Source organism: Triturus cristatus, chromosome 3_1, assembly GCF_964204655.1.
Source record: "Triturus cristatus chromosome 3_1, aTriCri1.1, whole genome shotgun sequence".
In the NCBI taxonomy this organism is placed as follows: domain Eukaryota; kingdom Metazoa; phylum Chordata; class Amphibia; order Caudata; family Salamandridae; genus Triturus; species Triturus cristatus.
In genome coordinates this window covers 966,418,044-966,437,409 of record NC_140583.1, presented here as the reverse complement: position 1 = coordinate 966,437,409, position 19,366 = coordinate 966,418,044, and the positions used below count along the sequence as shown (strand labels likewise).

The following is a 19,366-nucleotide window of genomic DNA, read 5'->3' as shown; positions in this document are numbered from 1 at the left end:
GAGGAGGAATGAGGAGGAGGAGGAGGAGGAGGAGTAGTGATGAGGAGGAGGAGGAGTGATGAGGAGGAATGATGAGGAGGAGTTGGGATGAGGGATGAGGAATGATGAGGAGGAGTTGGGATGAGGGATGAGGGATGATGATGAGGAGGAGTGGTGGTGAGTGATGAGGGATGATGATGATGATGAGGAGGAGGAGTGATGATGGTTGTATATTGTTTTGCCTACTGTAATTTTGTACATAATTGTACTTTTATTTGTAGTAATTAGCTGTGTCTGTAATAAAGAACTTTCCAGGTCTGGCCTGATAGCTTTAGCTGTCTTCTAAGTTCCTGTAATCAAATATTTCAGACAAATAAGTGAATACATGTAACACTCACAGATGACCTTTAGCTTTGTTGTCTTCATCCATTGGTCTGTGTGAACGTAACTATGCTGCAGCAAATGACACCTTGCTGGCTAAACTACAGGTCGTTCAGAACACTGCTGCCCGGTTGATTTGCAATTTACCCACTCGGTCATCTTCGGCTCTTACATTAAAAAAATTACATTGGCTGCCCATAAACAAAAGGGCAATCTTCAAACTGTTGCTTGACTCGTAAGGCTCTTTATCAGTCTCAGCCCATGTATCTCCATTCAAAATTGAGTTATTACTTGCCTTCCAGACAGTTAAGATATTCTAATAAAGCCTTTATGCAGGTTCCACGTATTCGTACTGCCAGCTTTGGCATTAGAGCCTTCTCCTATCTGGCTCCTCATTTGAACAGCCTTCCTCTCCATATTCGCACATGCCTCAATTTGATGAATTTCAGGAAGATGCTCAAAACATGGTGGTTCTAGACAGTTCTTAGCTGCCCACCCAGCGTCTATATTCTCCTACGGGAGGGAGTCATGCTCGATGCCAAGTACATATAACATTAACAATCCCCATTTCTGCTTCTGCCCATGAGTGCATGCAGTATGGGGCAATGAGTCATCCCAATCTGGCTATTTACCACTTTGGGGTGATTCATTTGCTGATCACGGGTGATCATCCATCTGTAAATGAGTGTACTTCAGTGCCTTAGTAGCTGAGCCAGTACTTTAGTTTTAAAAAATTTCCTCTAGTAGGCTTTCGTTCCCTCCAGCTTTTTTACGTCGAATTTGGGCATCACATGTGCTGCTCCACAAGGCATGCTGTATTCGAGTACAGTCTTAAAGCCCCACCCATATTTGTCATTGGCTTATGTCAATGACTTTCGTAAATGCTGGCTGCTGAATCGCCAATAGGCTTGTTAGTCCCTCCTTAGTACTGCCTTGTCTTCATTTGTAACCTCCATTGAGTACTGGCCCTTTTACTTCTGTTACACGCGGTCTTATTTAGTCTGTAAGCTATATTTTCTTTAAGAGTTTCTCCTACTATAGGCACAACATGCTTTCTTGCATCATTCAGCGCGCCATGCGTGCTTTCTCTGTCCAAGCAGCCCGAGACAATGGCGGCCGCTTACTTGAAATGAAATAAATTGCTCATTTAGAAGAGTTTGAGCTATTGACATTGTAAATGACAATGCCTTTTATTTGTGTTAATCATCAAAACATATAAATAAAAGGCATTGTGATTTACAATGGCAATAACTTAAATTCTCTCAAATGCAAGACCTGTTGCATTCCAAATGCTTGTTTTGTCTTCCCATTCTATGCTACTGAGCTACAGTATCCTGCACAGTTACGGCTTCTCAGACAGGCAGCCATTTATGAAAGATGTTATCCCTTAAGTATAATTGTTTTGACTTCAATGGTGGCCACCACCTTGAGAAGCAAAATGAGTGACACTATGTGTTTGAAGAGTTGAGTGCCTAAACTTGGCTGTGCCTTAAGCAGCACTTTCAGGGTAAGCTAGACCTATTGGCTTTGCTAGCTCCTGTTTATTTATTTATTTTTTTATTTTTTTGCATTTGTAATGCGCACAGATACCCACAAAGGGTTTCCCGGCGCCAGGGCTAAGAGGTCAAAACATAGAGGCAGTAACTGTCAAGGACCACAATTATTTATTAAAAAGCCAAGTTTTAACGTTTTTCTTAAAACTGGCAAAATTCTCCTCCTTCCGTAAGGCTAAGGGGAGGGAATTCCAAAGAACTGGTCCCAGATGGGAGAAAGATTTCCCCCCCATTCGGGCCAGTTTGAACCTGGGAACCACGAAATTTGCTCCATTTAAAGAACGGAGATTGCGTGTAGGAACATGGGGCCTAACCAATTTTTGCAGGTATTTTGGTGCCGTTCCTGCCCTGATCTTGAACATGTATGTCAAGGCTTTGAACCGAACTCGGTTCTCTACCCTCAACCAATGCAGGTTCCTCAGATGCTTCGAGATCCTTGCTGTCCTAGGAATCTTGCACAGCAACCTGGCTGCGGAGTTCTGGACCAGCTGCAATCTCCTGATCACGGCTAGATTGGAACCCAGGTATAAGATGTTACCGTAGTCAAGCCTAGATGTAATTAATGCATTGACTACGGTCTTCTGGGTATCCACAAGCAGCATCCAGATAATCTTCCGCAGCCATTTAAGGATCGTGAAGCAGACACCAGCCACTTTGTTGGCCTGCTGTTTCATTGATAATGAATCATCAATGCACACCCCCAAATTTCTAGCTTGGGTAGCCGGGGTGGGGAAGGCGCCCAAAGATGGTGGCCAATGGGTATCCTGCCACAGATCTTTATTTTTCCCCAGGAGAAGAATCTCTGTCTTCTCCCCATTGAGCTTTAGCTGGTTCGTAGACATCGTTTTTCATGTATAAGATACCAGTGAACCCATGACTATTTATTTTTAAGTGATGGATCTTACATTATTTTTATGCTTATTTTAACATATTTATCCTGGTATAGTATTTTGCATTTATATTGTAATGTTTTTTAGGAATCTTTCCAAATATTTAATTCTGAAATATTGATGAATACTAGCAGTAGTATGTATAATAAATAGCAGTTTTAAACCTGTTCTTGCTAATTATTGTCATTATTAAATCTAGGTCCTGTAGATGAGTACATGCTTCCGTTTGAAGAGGAAGTTGGTCAGCATCCATCGCTAGAAGACATGCAAGAAGTTGTTGTGCATAAGAAAAAGAGACCTGTATTACGAGATTGTTGGCAGAAACATGCAGTAAGGAATTGTCTTGGCTGTTTTTTTCGATCCGGGGAAGTGGTCTGCACATGTTCCTTCTGAGATAGTCTATACAGTGAACAGCTTTGTGGAATAGGATGGCAGATTACTGCAGCTTAATATAGAAAATTGCCCAGTAGGTGTTTGGGTCATGTGCTCAAGTGTCATTGATTTAATTGATTATTCCCTTCTTGTAGGTTTCCCTTACAAATCAGTTTTAATACTCTGACTAAAGTTTGATCACATTTGTGATTTTGTCCTGTCGAAGGGTTGAATAGGGATAGGGCTGCATTGAGTAAGTATAAACAAGGGTTCCCCATGAAGTAGTAGACCTAATTGGCAACCTTATGTGTGTAAGCTTTAACACTTCTACTATTATTATTAAACATAAATAAATCATGGAGAGTTAGTCACACCTCAGGCTCCATGCTAGTTTAAACATTGAGGATACTGTTTCCATTAGACAAACTGAATTCATTTCATAGGCTCAGCATTTTCTTTTCAGAATGCCTTTTGACTTAAAACGATCTTCTTCTACCACATCCTAGAAGTCTTATATTTGAGGAATGCTTAAATTGTGTCTTTGAGTTATTTCAGTATTCTAAGGGGAGCCTTTTTGGATGGTTTTTTAATGAATGGAGTGGAAAACATTTTAAATTTGTTAAATTGGTCTAGTGATAGGCTACAGTTTTCTAACAAGGGAGTAAAAAGTAGACCGTCTTTTTGAAAATTCCTATCCCTTTATGCATTGTACTGGCAGTTGCTTGAGAGTGCAAGTTTTCTTTTTCCATCTCCTGCTGTGAGTACCCCAGAACACTTCTAGGGGATTGGGGGGCGGTGGGGCTAAACAATTCCTTTTTCAGAAAATAAAGATTTTTGCACTCCTAAAAAAAAAAAGTCACTCTATCCTTTAATGTTTTAAGTCTTTACTGACTGGAATGTTATTTCTCTAAGCGATCTTCTACGTTTTTTTTGACAAATAAGTGCCATAACATCTTAGTGCATGATTTCCTGCCACAGCCATCAATAGGAAATCAGAATGAGGGAAAAAAGTAAAAACTATCAACTCAATAAAATGACTTGCACCGCTGATGTGCATCCATCTCTCACACTGCTTCATCCATCAGTTTGCTAGACTCTATACTTCAGTGGTGTTGATGACGGGTCTCTCACAGTCCTGGACCTCCATGATTCTGTTTAAGTGTGCATCCATGCATATGTTCACCAATCACTACTGCCTCAACAGTTCTTTCCACATAGCGGTCTTTTTTGCACAATTGTTTCTACATGACCTTTTGATGTGAGTCCACTTCTTAGACCTCCACCTTTTAAAAGGCACTACTTGGACACCTATTCTAAAGCTGAGGAATCTTCAGTTAAGAATATCAATCAGGAGAACAAGTTGCTTACCTTCGATAATACTGTTTCTGAGGGATATTTCTACCTGCAGAATCCTCTCTGTTTGAATATCCCAATCATCAGACTGAATCGGGAAACTTTTCAATAGCTCTCCAAACCAGACGGAGGGTGCTGGTCCTGCTTCAGCGTCGGAAGCTATACCGTCCTAATGTCACTGGAACCACAAAGCTTCCAGAATGCCAATCTCAACCAAAATTGCACTGATCAGACCCTCCCAAAATCCCCCTTGCCCCTCAGGCCAGCAAAGAGAGTACTTCTTTTGCCACTGTGATTAGGACTGCTGAGTTACTTGACCTCTACTTCCCCACTATGGAGGTAAAGATGAATGTTAACAGAGGTTCTGCAGCCTGGCCAGGCAGCAACCAAACCTCTTTTGCCCTTCAATGACGCCCTCACTAACACTGCTGTGGTTCCCCAGTCAACCTACAAGTCGCCCGTCACCATAGACCTGCTCAAGGTGACCTGGATTTCTTAACACCGCATCCAACCCCTGAAAGTCAAGTGGCACAGGCTTGCACCACTAGAGTGCCCCCGTATTGCCTTCCCTTCCATTGCCCCTGGCAGTGATCAAACCAGTTTGGATGCACTTGTTAAGTGCATGTTCTCCAAGCCAGTCTTGTCTTGAGGTTTGTTAATGCAAGCTGTCTGGTTGGTCGCTACACCCATGCACTCTGGGACATGGTGGCTGAGATCTTACCTGCAGTCTCAGATGACTTAAGGGGTTCCTTACCTACCTAATTCATTCAATATGATTGGGATGCATGCAAATGAGTCATCCTCTCAAGCCTGGACACTACTGGTTGATTGGGTAGGGTTGTGAGAACCTGTGGTGCTTGACCCCACACATGGATGAGGTCCACTGGCTTCCCCGAGGGATGTTCAGGCGTCCGTTGGCTCCTGCCTGTTTGGTGAAAAGGTGAACTCTGCCCCTGAGCATGTTAAGGAGAGACAGTCTATGGCATGAACATTGGGCCGTTCAGCTCCAGCCCAGCAATTTTGCCCTTTGTGGGACATGCCAGAGGCTTGTCGTATTAAGAGTTAGGCTTCACCGCCTACACAAGTCCTCCTAGCCCTTCCAGGGTTTGTGCCATGGACCCAACAGACAACTACCTACTCATCAGGGGCAGCATTCATCTCAGTCCTCCACCACCCTAGCCACAGCCTCAAAACCTATACATTTAGGAGAATCGGCCTCCTACCCCTAGAATCAGATCCAACAAGATAGGTCCTGTAGATTGTCCTGCCTTCCCTTTTCAACCAGCCACTCCTGACCCTACATCGGACCACTTCTTGGATGGCCATATGTGCATTTTATGGCATGAACTGCAGGATCTTTTGTCTAAAGGAGCCATTGAGAGGGTGCTGGCCTTGGAATAGGGACAGCCAGGACAAGTTCTCACAGCAACACCACCACCATCTGGTACTGCAACAAGAGAGGTGGTTCTCAATACTTTGCTAGGAGGCACTGCTCCTCTGGAGCTGGCTGAGTAGCCAGGGGATTTCCCTGCTGGTGTGCCAGTTGGCCGGTTATTTGAATGCCAAGGCGGACAAACTGAGCCAGCAGTGCTTAGCTGCTGGCATCTTCAGACAGTAGGGAGAACCCTACCTCTTAAGTATTCACCAATGTCGATAATGAGCAATGTCCTCACTTTGGCGCGCTGGGGTTCACAAGAAGGCTTTAACTTGGAGACTCATTTTGCCCAGAATGTAGCACAGGACTCCTGTATGCCTTCCTGATGGTACCTCTCCTGTTCAGATTTCTAAAGAAGAATATCTGGTCCAGGTTATCAAAGTGGCTCTGGATTGAGCCAGGAGATTGTGGTAATCAGAACTTCCTGGCTTCCTCCTATCAGGCTACCACTTCCTGAGAACCAACTGTCGCAGCAGCAGAGGATGGTCTTGTACCCAAGCATGCGCAACTTTCTCCTCCATTTGGAAATTAAGCAGCAAATGTTGACCCGAGCTTACCCCCTCCCCTTCGATTTTCCTCCTAAGGTTGAACATCTCATTTTGGCATCTAGACGCACTTCAGAAAAATGTGTGTGCAGGTCCCTGGGCGAGGTTGTGATTTATTGTAGTACCTGCTAGTTTGACCCGCTGCAGAAAAAACAGTTGGATATGTTGTTGTTTGCTTTGTGTTTGGCCAGCATGGTCTTGCTCTGGGCACAGTTATGGGTTAACTTGACAGCCCTTTTGGCCTTTTTACGTTTACCAGACCAATTGTCATTGTTCAAATCATCTGTTTTGATGAATTTCCTAAAAGGTTTAGAGCAGTGGTTCCCAAACTTTTCACTCCCGAGGACCCCATTGATTACTGGAATCCGGGGACCCCCAACCAATTTGTATGTTTTAAATCTCAAACAAAACTGTAATTCGAAGAAAGAAAAAAAAACACGTGTGCACATCAAACAAAGACTGACTTGAATTACTAAAGATTTTAGATTTTTATATTAAAAATATTTGCAAAAATTGAAAAATCCTAATGGTAAGGTTGGTCCTGTATCTTGTGACTAACTTTTCATTGTTTGGTTTTATTTCGCCGCCCAAGGCTCCTCCTACTGCCAAGGCTGGACTGGAAACCTAAAGCTGCTCTGGCAAATGTTGTCAGACCAGTTCCTGTACTGTGCATAAGTGCAGCGAGTGAGCCTGACCACTACAAAGGGGGCTTTGGGGAGCTCTCTCCCAAGAAAATTTGGAGGAAACTGGTGCATTTTACAACACATTTGTCATTATATATTAAATTGTATTAGCTTATAAAGTATAGTAAACAATGACCTTACTATGCACCAGGATACAACAATCTTTTGTCAATCTTCAATGATTTACAATCTTCAATGATTTTCCCACTACTACCCTCCAACAGTGCCTCTCATCTCTCCATAGCCCCACTGTCACATGTATTTATTTTATAGCACCTCTCGTACCACTGTAGGGTGTAATAGCACTTTATATCACACACAAAGAGAGACCCTGAATCATGTGTGTAAATCAGTGAATAGAAAATGTTACATAAGGCAAAGGAGACTACAAGGTGTACGATTCACATGTCATCCAAACTGGTAGTTTTTTTTTTTTAAAGAGTGCTTGGTCTTCAGAAGCAGAAACTCGGGATTCCGAATATAACACAGGGATTAGCATTGACTTTAATAATAAGGATTTATTTCTACCCAAACTAAGCTTTTTAGCAGCATCGCGATAATGAAAGACTGGGAAAAAGCATAACTTACTAACTTGAACTGTGGAGTTTACATGCAGCTCTTTGATGGCAGTTCATAGCTCACTGTGCTAGACTACGATTGGAACTTGTGAACTGCACAATGGCAAAAGCAGGAACCCACTGAGCTATGCACAAAACAAAATACTGTTTTAAAAAAAATGCATGGTAGACATTCTTTGTAGCAAGCATATTAACCACCAGCGCTTCCTAAGATGAGTCAAAGCTGCCACTGGACAAAACCCTACATCTCTCTACAGCAGGTACATTAATCACCAGAGTTATCTTGACACTTTTATTGCTACCCAAAAACTGCTGATTATTCAAGGAACTTTGCAGTGCTTTTAAAACTGCTGCCTGGGACCCCCTAGGAATGTGTCACGAACCCCTGGGGGTCCGCAGACCCCAGTTTGGGACCACTGGTTCAGAGCATGTGCTTGAGTCTAAGCCCTTTGCGTTGCAATAGTGGCACTTAAATCTGTTGTTCACTTTTTTAATGTGTACCCCTTTTAAGCCAATGCACAGTTGTCTTTTATGTCTACTCGCCTTAAAAACATTCTTCCTGGGTTGCAATAACATCTGCACACCGGGTGAGTGAACTTCAGGACTCTTTTAGTCCAGCCTCCCTATACCCCACCTTTTTCCCAGACAAACTGGTCTTAAGAACTCAAGCTGCATTTTTCCCAAACATGCTGATTCTTTTTCATGTTCCACAAGCCATTGCCCTTCTGACCTTTATTGCGCCAACTCATCCCTCTAAAAAGAAAGACTCAATCGTTTGGACGCCAGGAGGGCACTCGGTTTTTACATATATAGCACTAAAAACATTGGGTGGACAGTTTGTTGGTTGGGAAGCTCTTTGGGAATTAGACACAGCAGTGCAGAAATGGATCCTCCCTTCTTGAATAGCCCTCTAAATCTGCTACGCATTGGATAAGAAGCAGCCTCCGGAAAGGTCTAAGGGCTCACTTAATGAGAGTCAAGGTTTCTACCTCTGCCTTGGCACACAGAGTGCCTATTCTGTATATCTTTCAGGCAGCTATATGAGCAACAGTGCACACTTTCATAACACACTACTAATTCGACAGCCAGGCCCGTTGAGATGTGCATTTTGCCCACTCGGTCCAGTAGGGCTTTAATCTAAGCCATTTCACAGACCCCATCGCCTTGGGAGGTACTACTTGGGTATCAATTCAGGTGATTAATCGTCTGTTAGAAATCCACATCAGAAGAAAAAGTTAATTACCTTCAGTAACGCTATATTCAAGACATATGTTGTCTGCAGATGCATATGCTATGCATACTCGTGCCATCTAGTGTGGGCCCGGAGTCTGAAATTTTTCTTGAGGAACTCTTTTATGGTTGATGTTGTGCATGCTATCTCCTCCTTGAGGCAATGCGCATGTTCATTGGCTCCTTCGTTAGATTATTTTATTCCGACATCTGGCCTGGACTGACTATGTTGAACCTCTGTGAAGTTCTTGAAGGCCTACGGACGCCAGACTGCTACAACATATCACAAATCAACAACAGAAACATGCACATGGATCCTGCGATGACGTAACGGTGTAGGAGTCAATCGGAAGGACAGATTCGCCTTCCTGTTTTTGCTCTGGGTAATGGAGGCTAAAAAGGGCAGTCTTTTTAGAAAGTACTGCCGGTGCGGGATGCAACATGCTTATTTCGACACCCATGACGTGCAACCTGTGCCTGTCGCTGGAGCACAAAGAACAGGACTGCGCTGAATGCAACTTATTCAAAAACAAAAAGATACTGAGAAGCAGCCTGGATCGTAGACTGGCTCATAACATGCAGATGGCAATAGAAGCTATGTTCTCCCCAGAAGAGGTCCACCAATGAGGGTGATGTGGACAACTGTTGCAGCTGGATGGGGATATTTCTTCGCCAGCCCTCACTTAATCACCTCCGATGAGTACAGTGGGGTAGAGGAGTCGGGTGTGCAGGACCAAGATACTACGCACCTGGCTCCGCTGACAGGATCAGGGCCCAGGATGAAGACTATACCATAAACCTCCCCCTCAATGCCAATGTGCACCACATCCTTTGGACTCTGGTCAACACCAAGCGTGAGCCTCTGAGCCGAGGCAGGACGAGAATGTTCTCGATCGGACGAGGCCTAAGGAGAGGCATGGAGTTGACACCAGGCCTACATCGATGCTGTCACACCCATCAACCTCGGCTCCAACAAAACACCTGCATCATGCTTCTGCGCTGGAGAAGCAGTTGGAGCCAAATAAGTGATCGCTGTCGACCCAATGGTCACTCTAAGATGTCGAAGAAAATCTTGGCTCCTACAACGCCAACGTTTAAGACGCCTTCCTCAGCAAGGACAACAGTGCCAGAGAAACAGGCAAAGACACCACAAAAAACTATAATGTAAGAGGAAGAAGGCAATGTTTTTAAAGTCCTTCATGAATTTCATACAGAAACAGTCAAACAGTCAGCGCCTTGAGACCCTACGGGTATGTAGTGCGCTTTAGAAATGTCTTTGATTGATTGATTGAAAAGGAAACTTCCAAGCAACATAGTCCAGACTTGGATGTTCCACAGCCGCTACCATAAAGAGTGGCAACAGACAGAGGCACAAGCCCCGTGCCACTGTCACCCAATATCACCACACACAAGGTCACCTTCACCCACTCAAGATGCGAAGGGAGGAGAGAGCCCGGAGCTTAAGGCTTATTACTCGCAGGGAGGCACACAACAAAGGCCAGACCCATGGGACGACTACGATGTGGTTCTTCCAGATATGGCTACAGAATCACCTATCCCCGCCAAAGTATCTCCACCATATGATACCTCTTCTTATCATGCGATACGGGCAGCAGAATATCATGTATTGAAAATGCAAAGTTTGGTGGAGTAGAACACACAGTCTAAAGTATCTAAATAAATATTTAAAGACCTGTAAAGAAAAAATACAGGCCTTCATACCCTCTCTAAATCAGAGGTCACTACTGCAGACTCCTTAGTCATGACTAGAGCGCATAACAGAGCATTGGGGATTCTCCACCTCCTGACAAGGAAAGTAAGCCCATGACACTGCAGGAAAAAGGGTTGCAACAGGACGTGCCAATCCTTGGCCAATTGCAAATTCAATTGATCTCCTATTGCACTACAATAGAGCTAAATGAGATGAGATGGAAGAACTATTACAGCATCTCCCTGAGCAATACAAAAATAAAGTGGAAGTTTTGGTTGCTGAGGGTAGATAAATGTCTAATGCAGGCTCCTCCAGCCAGTAGCGCGTAAGCTACTGGTTGATCTCTCGCTCGCTCAATATATCTCAAAAAACAAGTGTGTTTTTAAGAGGAAAATGTGCATTTTAAGAACTCATAATTTCCAAAATATATTTAAATCTAATATTTGACTGTTCATACACCATTAGAGATTAATTATTATTAGCTTGGTGCCAGTGGCATTGCCGGAATGGCTGTTATTCATTACCCACGTATAGGCACTTCTGATTGACAGCCTTTTTTACATTACTGCTGGCAACCCTGCACTGAGGTAATACTGCTGCTATTCTTGCATATGTTCAACGGCCACAAAGAGCCTTGACCTCAAAACAGTGACTTGCCAACCATTCCCACCAAACGCACATCACCTAGGCTACAACAATTCTATCAGTGTTTGCCAACAGTAACATCAGACCAGTGGCGGTTATATATCAGTCGGGAGGAGAGATGACAACTCAGCCACCAAATATCCCACCAAGAAGAAACACCCTTAATCCTCATAATCTACATCTGCTAAAGGAAGAGGTAAAAGTGTTACTACAAAAAGGGGTCATAGAAGCTGTCCCATTCAAATGTCAGGGAAAGGGCGTATATTCCCTATCCTTCCTAATAACCAAAAAAGATGGAACGCTCCGTCCCATATTGGACTCACGCCCAGTCAGTCAACACATCCTGCCCAAACTACAGGATGTGATACCACTACTTCAGGAAGTCGACTTCTGGACAGCATTAGATCTAAAGGATGCATACTTTCATATACCAGGCCATCCGGCACATCGCAGGTACCTCCAGTTTGTGGTGAGTGGACATCCTTTCAGTATAAAGTACTACCATTATATACTACCATTCGGTGTAACAGCCCCACTTGTGTTCACTAAATGTCTAGCTGTAGTAGGAGCTAGTCTGAGAACGGAAAGCATCCATGTCTTCCCTTTCCTGGACAATTGGCTGATCAAGAGTTGCAGCAAACAGAAATGTCTACTAGACACCCAAACTACTATCAACCTCTTACACAAATTTTGTTTCACAATAAATGCAACAAAATCACATTTACTCCCACTGCAAATGCAGCCTTATCTTGGAGCTATACTCAATGCGGTCACAGCGAAAGCTTGCACCTCTACACAGAGAGTTCTTAATCTCCAGAACCAACTGACTCTTATTTTAGCTTCCCAACGTTAGATCTTCTCACTCACAGCAAGGGCAGAATCAGGCACTCAAGCAGACCACAAATTAACTTTGCTATCTGGCTCCTGAGGTCGTAGAATTCGAGTACTTTCAATTGCCCTCAGAATGTATGGAGTTGCTCAAGGATGCCAGAAGACCAACCACAAGGACGTGATATGCAGCAAAATAGAAGCTTTGTCCATTATTGTGCTGCACACAATATAAATGCTTGCACTCCGTCTGAACAACAACTGGTATGTTTTGCAGCATGAATCCTTTTCTGGATTCACATGCTGTGCATTATTCTGCCATCTAGTAGTTGGGTACGCAATTGTCTTTTTTTCTGTGTTTTTTTTGGTCGCTGTCGACCACCATTTGGTGCCATTTGCGTCCCCTGTGTGATGTCAGACGGTAGCCTGGAGGTCGGCGTACGTGGTAGCCATCTTCAGATTCTTTTTTCCGCCATTGGGTCTGGAAGCAAGACAGGAAGCACTGCAGAAATGTTCGAATTTTCCCCAAAAATGCAAAAAAGATTGCTGAGAAATATCCGCGATCATAGACATCATAACTGGATACAAGGACAGAGCTTCGGTGTTAACACCACAGAGGACCACTTCGGTCCACAAATGGCGAGGTAGGGGTCATGGAGAATACCCCCTTCAAGTGCCACCACAAAAACGCTCAACACGACCCACACGACGTCTGCAACCTCTGCCTGCCCGAAGACCATCAGGACAAGGACTGTGAGGCCTGCACGGCGTTCCTGTCGAAGACACTGAACACGCCGAAAGCAAAGAGAGGCCCACTATGCCACAATGTCGCAGACAAAAAAAACTTCTCTCAAAGACCTGGGTTTCTCTAGCGACGAGGAAGAACGTGGAGCACCAGCGGAGTCGACCCACGAGGCATCGGACGTCGAGATCCTAGAAAGGGACTCCTAAAAAATCCACGCTGAGAAATAGGCGAGTGATCCAAAAAAGAAGACGGAGAAAGTAAGGCACCATAAAGATCTGTCGGAACCGAGGGCCACGAACATAAGGCGACCAAGGCAGCCCCGACACCGAGCAAAAAGGCGATCATGAGTCAGCCGCGATTAAAATAAACCCACAGAACACAGCCATAGGTTACCGAGGACTGATAATTGCCGAAAACAAGAGTCGAGCACGAACCTGCAAAAAACTGTCTTGCTTCGCCTTTCAGATAATACAGAATCTCCCACACGGTGGCTCAAACCCGTCGAAGCAAAACTTAAAACACTACACCACCTTTAGCAAATGGTTTCATTTTACAAGATGCAAGACTCTTTTCTTAGAATAAGGCTTGGGGTTTTTATTTATGTAATGCTCTCTAACAGGCTTTCCCAGATGCCAAATGCACAACATTCAAATACATACATATATATATATATATATATATATATATATATATATATATATATATATATATATATATATATATATATATATATATATATATATATATATACACACTCACACACACATGCAATAATAACACACTTGGTAAATGCAACAGTTAAATGCATGTATAATACTAATGAATAAACCAGCAGCAAATATGAGAAAATACTCAAGGAAATATAATGGACGTCCTGAAAGAGATCAGAAAGATCTACACAGAATCACAAAGAAAGCACCTCAAATGAGGGAGACGGTGCCATCCAAGTTAACATATTTTAAACCCCTTTCTAAAGATGATGTAATCAACTTTTTCAAGTCTATCAAATCTGGGTCACCCAATGACCCCTGCACCCCTGCCATTATGCACCTGGCCGCTGAGAGGAATAGAGAAACTCTTACTTCTCTGATCAATCAAGTTCTAGCATCAGGGATTTACCCTGCGGCCTGGAAGACTGCGTGTATTAGGCCAATTATGAAGAAAACTTCGCTAGAGCCTACCGAATTTAAAAACTATCGACCGATTTCGGGTTTGCCATTTGTAGCGAAGGTCCTCGAAAAATCTGTCAATAAGACATTGACAGAATATTTAGAGAGCAATAGGCTATTGGACCCCACCCAGCATGGCTTTCGGCCAAGACACTCCATGGAATCCACCCTGATTGCAGCCTCAGAGGGGATTCGGAGAGCAGTGGATGGCGGAGGTAGAGCAATCCTTGTTCTCCTCGATTTGTCGGTTGCATTTGACACCGTGAGTCACACGGTGTTGGTTCGGCGACTGCGGGAGGTAGGAATCGCTGACTCTGCTCTGGCTCTCCTCGCCTCTGTTTTTAGAGAACAGGAAACAGTTTGAGCTGGGATGGCTTACAGTCGGAGAGTTTCAACCTGCCCTGTGGTGTTCCTCAAGGATCAGCTCTGTCCCCGACGTTGTTTAACGTCTATGTAAAGCCACTGGCAATACTTGTCAAACATGGCTTCACATTTGTGTCGTATGCTGACGATTCACAACTGGTGATATCCCTGTCGGACAGGCCTGAGTTAACAGCTGCCAGCTTTCACTCCTGTCTAAAGGACATTATGAATTGGATGAGTCTAAGTTCTCTGAAGATTAATACAGAAAAGACAGAACTGATTGAGTTTGGCAATGGAATACCACTATGGAACAATTCTTGGTGGCTGTCGGAGGCTGGGGAATGTCCTCAACCTGTTAGAAGGTGAGGAAATCTTGGGGTCATTTTTGACGATAAACTTAATATGTCGGCACAGATCAACAGTTTAACGTCTGCCAGTTTTTTTCTGCTAAAGACCCTTCGTAAAATGTTCCCTTTTATTCCCCTCATATTACAGAAGGTAATGGTTGCACTTTTTCTGTCCAAATTGGATTATTGTAATGCGATGTTTCTGGGCATTGATAACATCAGAGCAGCAAACTTCAATCATTGCAGAATGTTGTGGTACGACTAATCCTAAAGCTCCCGAAGGGTCATCCTACGTCACAGAGAAGAAGGGCATTACACTGGCTCCCCGTCCAGCAGAGAATTGCATATAAGGGGCTCTGCCTGGTGCACAAGGCACGATACGGTGGGGGCTCAGATGACTGTCATGAAATGTTCAGGCTCTATACCCCCTCACAAAACTTACGGTCGGCCAGTCTTGGCCTGATCTGTACCCCAAAGTTTCGACGGGCCAGATGGGGTGGCAGGTCTTTGTCTAGCTGTGCAGCACAGCTGTGGAATAAACTGCCAGTGGCACTGAGACTGCAGCCTAACCTTCTATCCTTCAGGAAAGCCTTGAAATCCTGGTTGTTTACTCCCGAGTAGATCTAGCTCATTCCCTGCCCTGTGTCAACACACCAGTGCCAAGACGCCTTGGCATTTGAGCGCTTAATAAGCTTTATATCATCATCCTCCTCATATGATCAAAGCCTCTAGCCACACATCTCCATGGCAATAGTCAAAACTCAACACTTCAGCTGGTGCAAACACTACATCTTAGCCCACTCCTGACCGGGGTATTGTACATCAGTGGATAAGAGCCTCGGCAACTAGGGTTCCACTGTAGTGAAGTAGATGCGTCCGTCCCCAATCGGATTCCAAAATCCCAGTTTCGAAGTCAACAACACTCCGCTTTATAATCTCAAAACAAACACTAGAAGATTCGAGAGTCTTCCTCCCCGCGCCAAAGGAATCTTACTGAAACTGGCCAGCTTCCAAGCAAGCATTCCATGGCCAGAAGGAGTTCCCACGTTCCCTCTACATTCTCGCATGTTCCAGCTTTTATCTTAACGAAGCTCACGAAAGCCTTCCAGGGTACATCAAACAATCTCTCACAAAACAATCCTTGAATGTGATTAACCCAAACAACTTGCAAGCGTGGCTATCCATGAAGATAAAGCTTAAGCCAGGCAGAGTCAGAATTCAGGATGACATGAGGCCATGTCAAAGGCAATAGTAAGAACTTAATAATACTACCAGTGTACAACACAGTGCACATTTGTGCACCACTGCTCATAACACCGCACTTCTTTGAAACCAAAAAGTACATTTCTCTCTCTCTCTCTCTCTCTCTCTCTCTCTCTCTCTCTCTCTCTCTCTCTCTCTCTCTCTCTCTCTCTCTCTCTCTCTCTCTCTCTCTCTCTCTCTCTCTCTCTCACTCTCTCACTCTCTCACTCTCTCACTCTCTCACTCTCTCACTCTCTCACTCTCTCACTCTCTCACTCTCTCTCTCTCTCTCTCTCTCTCTCTCTCTCTCACTCTCTCACTCTCTCACTCTCTCACTCTCTCACTCTCTCACTCTCTCACTCTCTCACTCTCACACTCTCACACTCTCACACTCTCACACTCTCTCTCACACTCTCTCTCTCTCACACTCTCTCACACTCTCTCTCTCTCACACTCTCTCTCTCTCTCTCTCTCTCTCTCACACTCTCTCTCTCACACTCTCTCACACTCTCTCTCTCTCTCTCTCACACTCTCTCTCTCACACTCTCTCACACTCTCTCTCTCTCACACTCTCTCTCTCTCACACTCTCTCTCTCTCTCTCTCTCTCTCACACTCTCTCTCTCACACTCTCTCACACTCTCTCTCTCTCTCTCTCTCACACTCTCTCTCTCTCTCACACTCTCTCTCTCTCTCTCACACTCTCTCTCTCTCTCTCACACTCTCTCTCTCTCTCTCACACTCTCTCTCTCTCTCTCACACTCTCTCTCTCTCTCTCACACTCTCTCTCTCTCTCTCACACTCTCTCTCTCTCTCTCACACTCTCTCTCTCTCACACTCTCTCACAAGAAACCTTTAAGAGAAACAAGGCACATGCAGGACGTCGTACATTCAAGCTAGGATAAAGCACCAAAGTCAATTAAAATAATGGTAGTCAAAGGTCATCACAGGGTGTCAGACCACGAGTGCCTCTAGCACTACAACAACACCGCCGAAGACTAACGTCGACGCCGGTAAAAAGAGAAAAACTCTGGTCTCCGATGCCGAGAGGGCCCTCGAAGTCAAAAGGAAAAGACTCAAGGACGAAATGGCGACGCTCCTACAGAAGAAAAAGGAGTTAGACGCCTCGCTCAAAGATTTTCGCATCCCAAAGGCAACAGTTGCCGAACAGGAGAACGTCCACGCCGAAGAGGCAGAAGACGCTGAGGGAGACTAAGGTATCTTGGACTCCCCTCTAACCCCTAAACCTCGAAGCAAAGTACCCATTGACTCTATTTGTACAGCTGCAACATGGGCATCACCACACACATTTACCAAGCATTTCTGTGTGGACATTCAGATGAGTAAGGAAGCTCAAATTGGACAAAGGGTGCTTCAACACCTGTTTCAAAGTCTTTCTTTCACCACAGCCTCCCAAACACAAGAGAAACCACTACATAATCTAATACACATCATGTGAATCCAGAAAAGAATTCACGCTGCAAAGCTAAATGGTTACTTACCATTAGGAGTAGTTTTGCAGCTTGAAAACATTTGTGGACTCACATGCGACCCTCTTGGCCTCCCCTACAAGGAAAACTACCACGTGGGGAAGCAAATTATTAAAGCAGTTATTTAACAACCATTTCAAGGACTACAAAAGACTGATAAAAACAGAAAAAAGAATCCGAAGATGGCTACCACACACGTTGACCTCCAGGATACCGTCTGACGTACACAGGGGACGTACCTGGCACCAAATGGTGGTCGACAGCGACCCAAAAAAAGAAAAAAAGACCATTCCTGACCCAACCACTAGATGGCGGAATTATGCACAGCATATGAATCCAGAAAATTCTTCAATCTGCAAAACTACTTCCTACTGGAAAGTGACCATTTAGTTACTTGTTAGATCTTCAAAAATCACATCTAGACTATACTTCCATTAGACTGCATTTAGCAGCAATTGCTACATATTTGCAAAGCAGAAGACATCAATCTTTTTTTCGCATGCCAGAAATAATAACATTCATGGAGGGCTCAAGTAATTTCACCACGTACACCTCCTGTACCATCATTGAACTAAACAGTGTTAAGAGTAATGTCCACACCATTTGAACCTATGCACAAATGCAATTTGCAGTTTCTAACATGGAAAGTGGCTTTTATCGTTGTAATTACATCAAACGAAATACATGCACTATCTGTTGAGGAACCTTATTTTAAGTTTTCCAAGACAAAGTTTGACTACGCACAAATCCAAAGTTTCTGCCAAAAGTTTTATCACCTTTCCACTTAAATCCAACTCTAGATTTACTGTTTCCCCCCCCCCCCCCTCCCCCCCAAAACCATAGACAATCGCACTACATACATTGAATTTTAAAAGAGCTGTTATGTACTATATGGAAAAATCCAAAACATTTCGAAAAACAACTATTTGTAGCTTTTTCAAACCCAATGAAGTGTAATGCCGTCTCAAAGGCAGGACTATAGATAGGTTGTTAAATGCATACTAATTTGCTATATCAAATTACAACTAATACTACCCACAACGCTAAGGGCTCACTCCATAAGAAAAAAGGGAGCATCAATGTCCTTCTTAGGAAATATCTCTCTAACAGACATTTGTAAAGCAGCTACATGGACAAACCCTCTCACTTTTACAAAACATTATTGTATGGCTAAACAAACCAGATAACAAGCTCTAGTGGGACATCCAATTATACGCGCATTATTTCAGGCAAATATACCATCTAATGCCTAGAGCCACTGCGAGATGCGTACTACTTTAGTCTATGTATAGTATCTGTGTCTGCAGCCAACACAAGCTACGAATGGAGTATGTTTACTACCCTGTAAGCATCTCCTTCCGTGTAGTGCTGCAGATTAACATGCATCCACCCACCCACCTACCCAGCAGGTATTATATGATGTATAATACACACAAATATTTAATCATGTTCAAACGCTAACCTAGCAGACTATATTCTCCCATCCCTCATGGCAGGGAAAAAACATTACAGTCTAACAAAGGAGCCATTGAACGTGCGCATTGGCTCGAGGAGGACGAGCACCATGAAAGACTTCCTCGTGAAAAACAAATTGCAGAGTATGGACCCAACACTAGATGACAGAGTGTGCATAGCTGGTGAATCTGCAGCACTACACGCTACAAATAGATGCTTACAGGGGAAGTAACTTGTGGATACTCTAATTTATTGTCATATCACCATTCTGTGATATGGTCTCTTTCTAAAATGATCCCAATCGATGAATCTGCTCACTGGTTCGTTAAAATTGCCGTTTGACTTGATGGCTGAGGGCATAGATGAGTTAATGA

General features: G+C 43.9%; 1 protein-coding gene across 2 annotated transcripts in view; it reads left to right on the top strand.

Annotated features, from left to right (window-relative positions):
- The window catches only part of ACVR2A (activin A receptor type 2A), a 305,735-nt gene that overhangs the window by 258,679 nt on the left and 27,690 nt on the right, over nt 1–19,366 (top strand). For both annotated transcript variants that reach the window (XM_085645617.1, XM_085645616.1), the window contains one exon: nt 3,003–3,133. In XM_085645617.1, the coding sequence (XP_085501743.1) occupies nt 3,003–3,133 (131 nt within the window). The remainder of the gene's footprint in view (nt 1–3,002; nt 3,134–19,366) is intronic.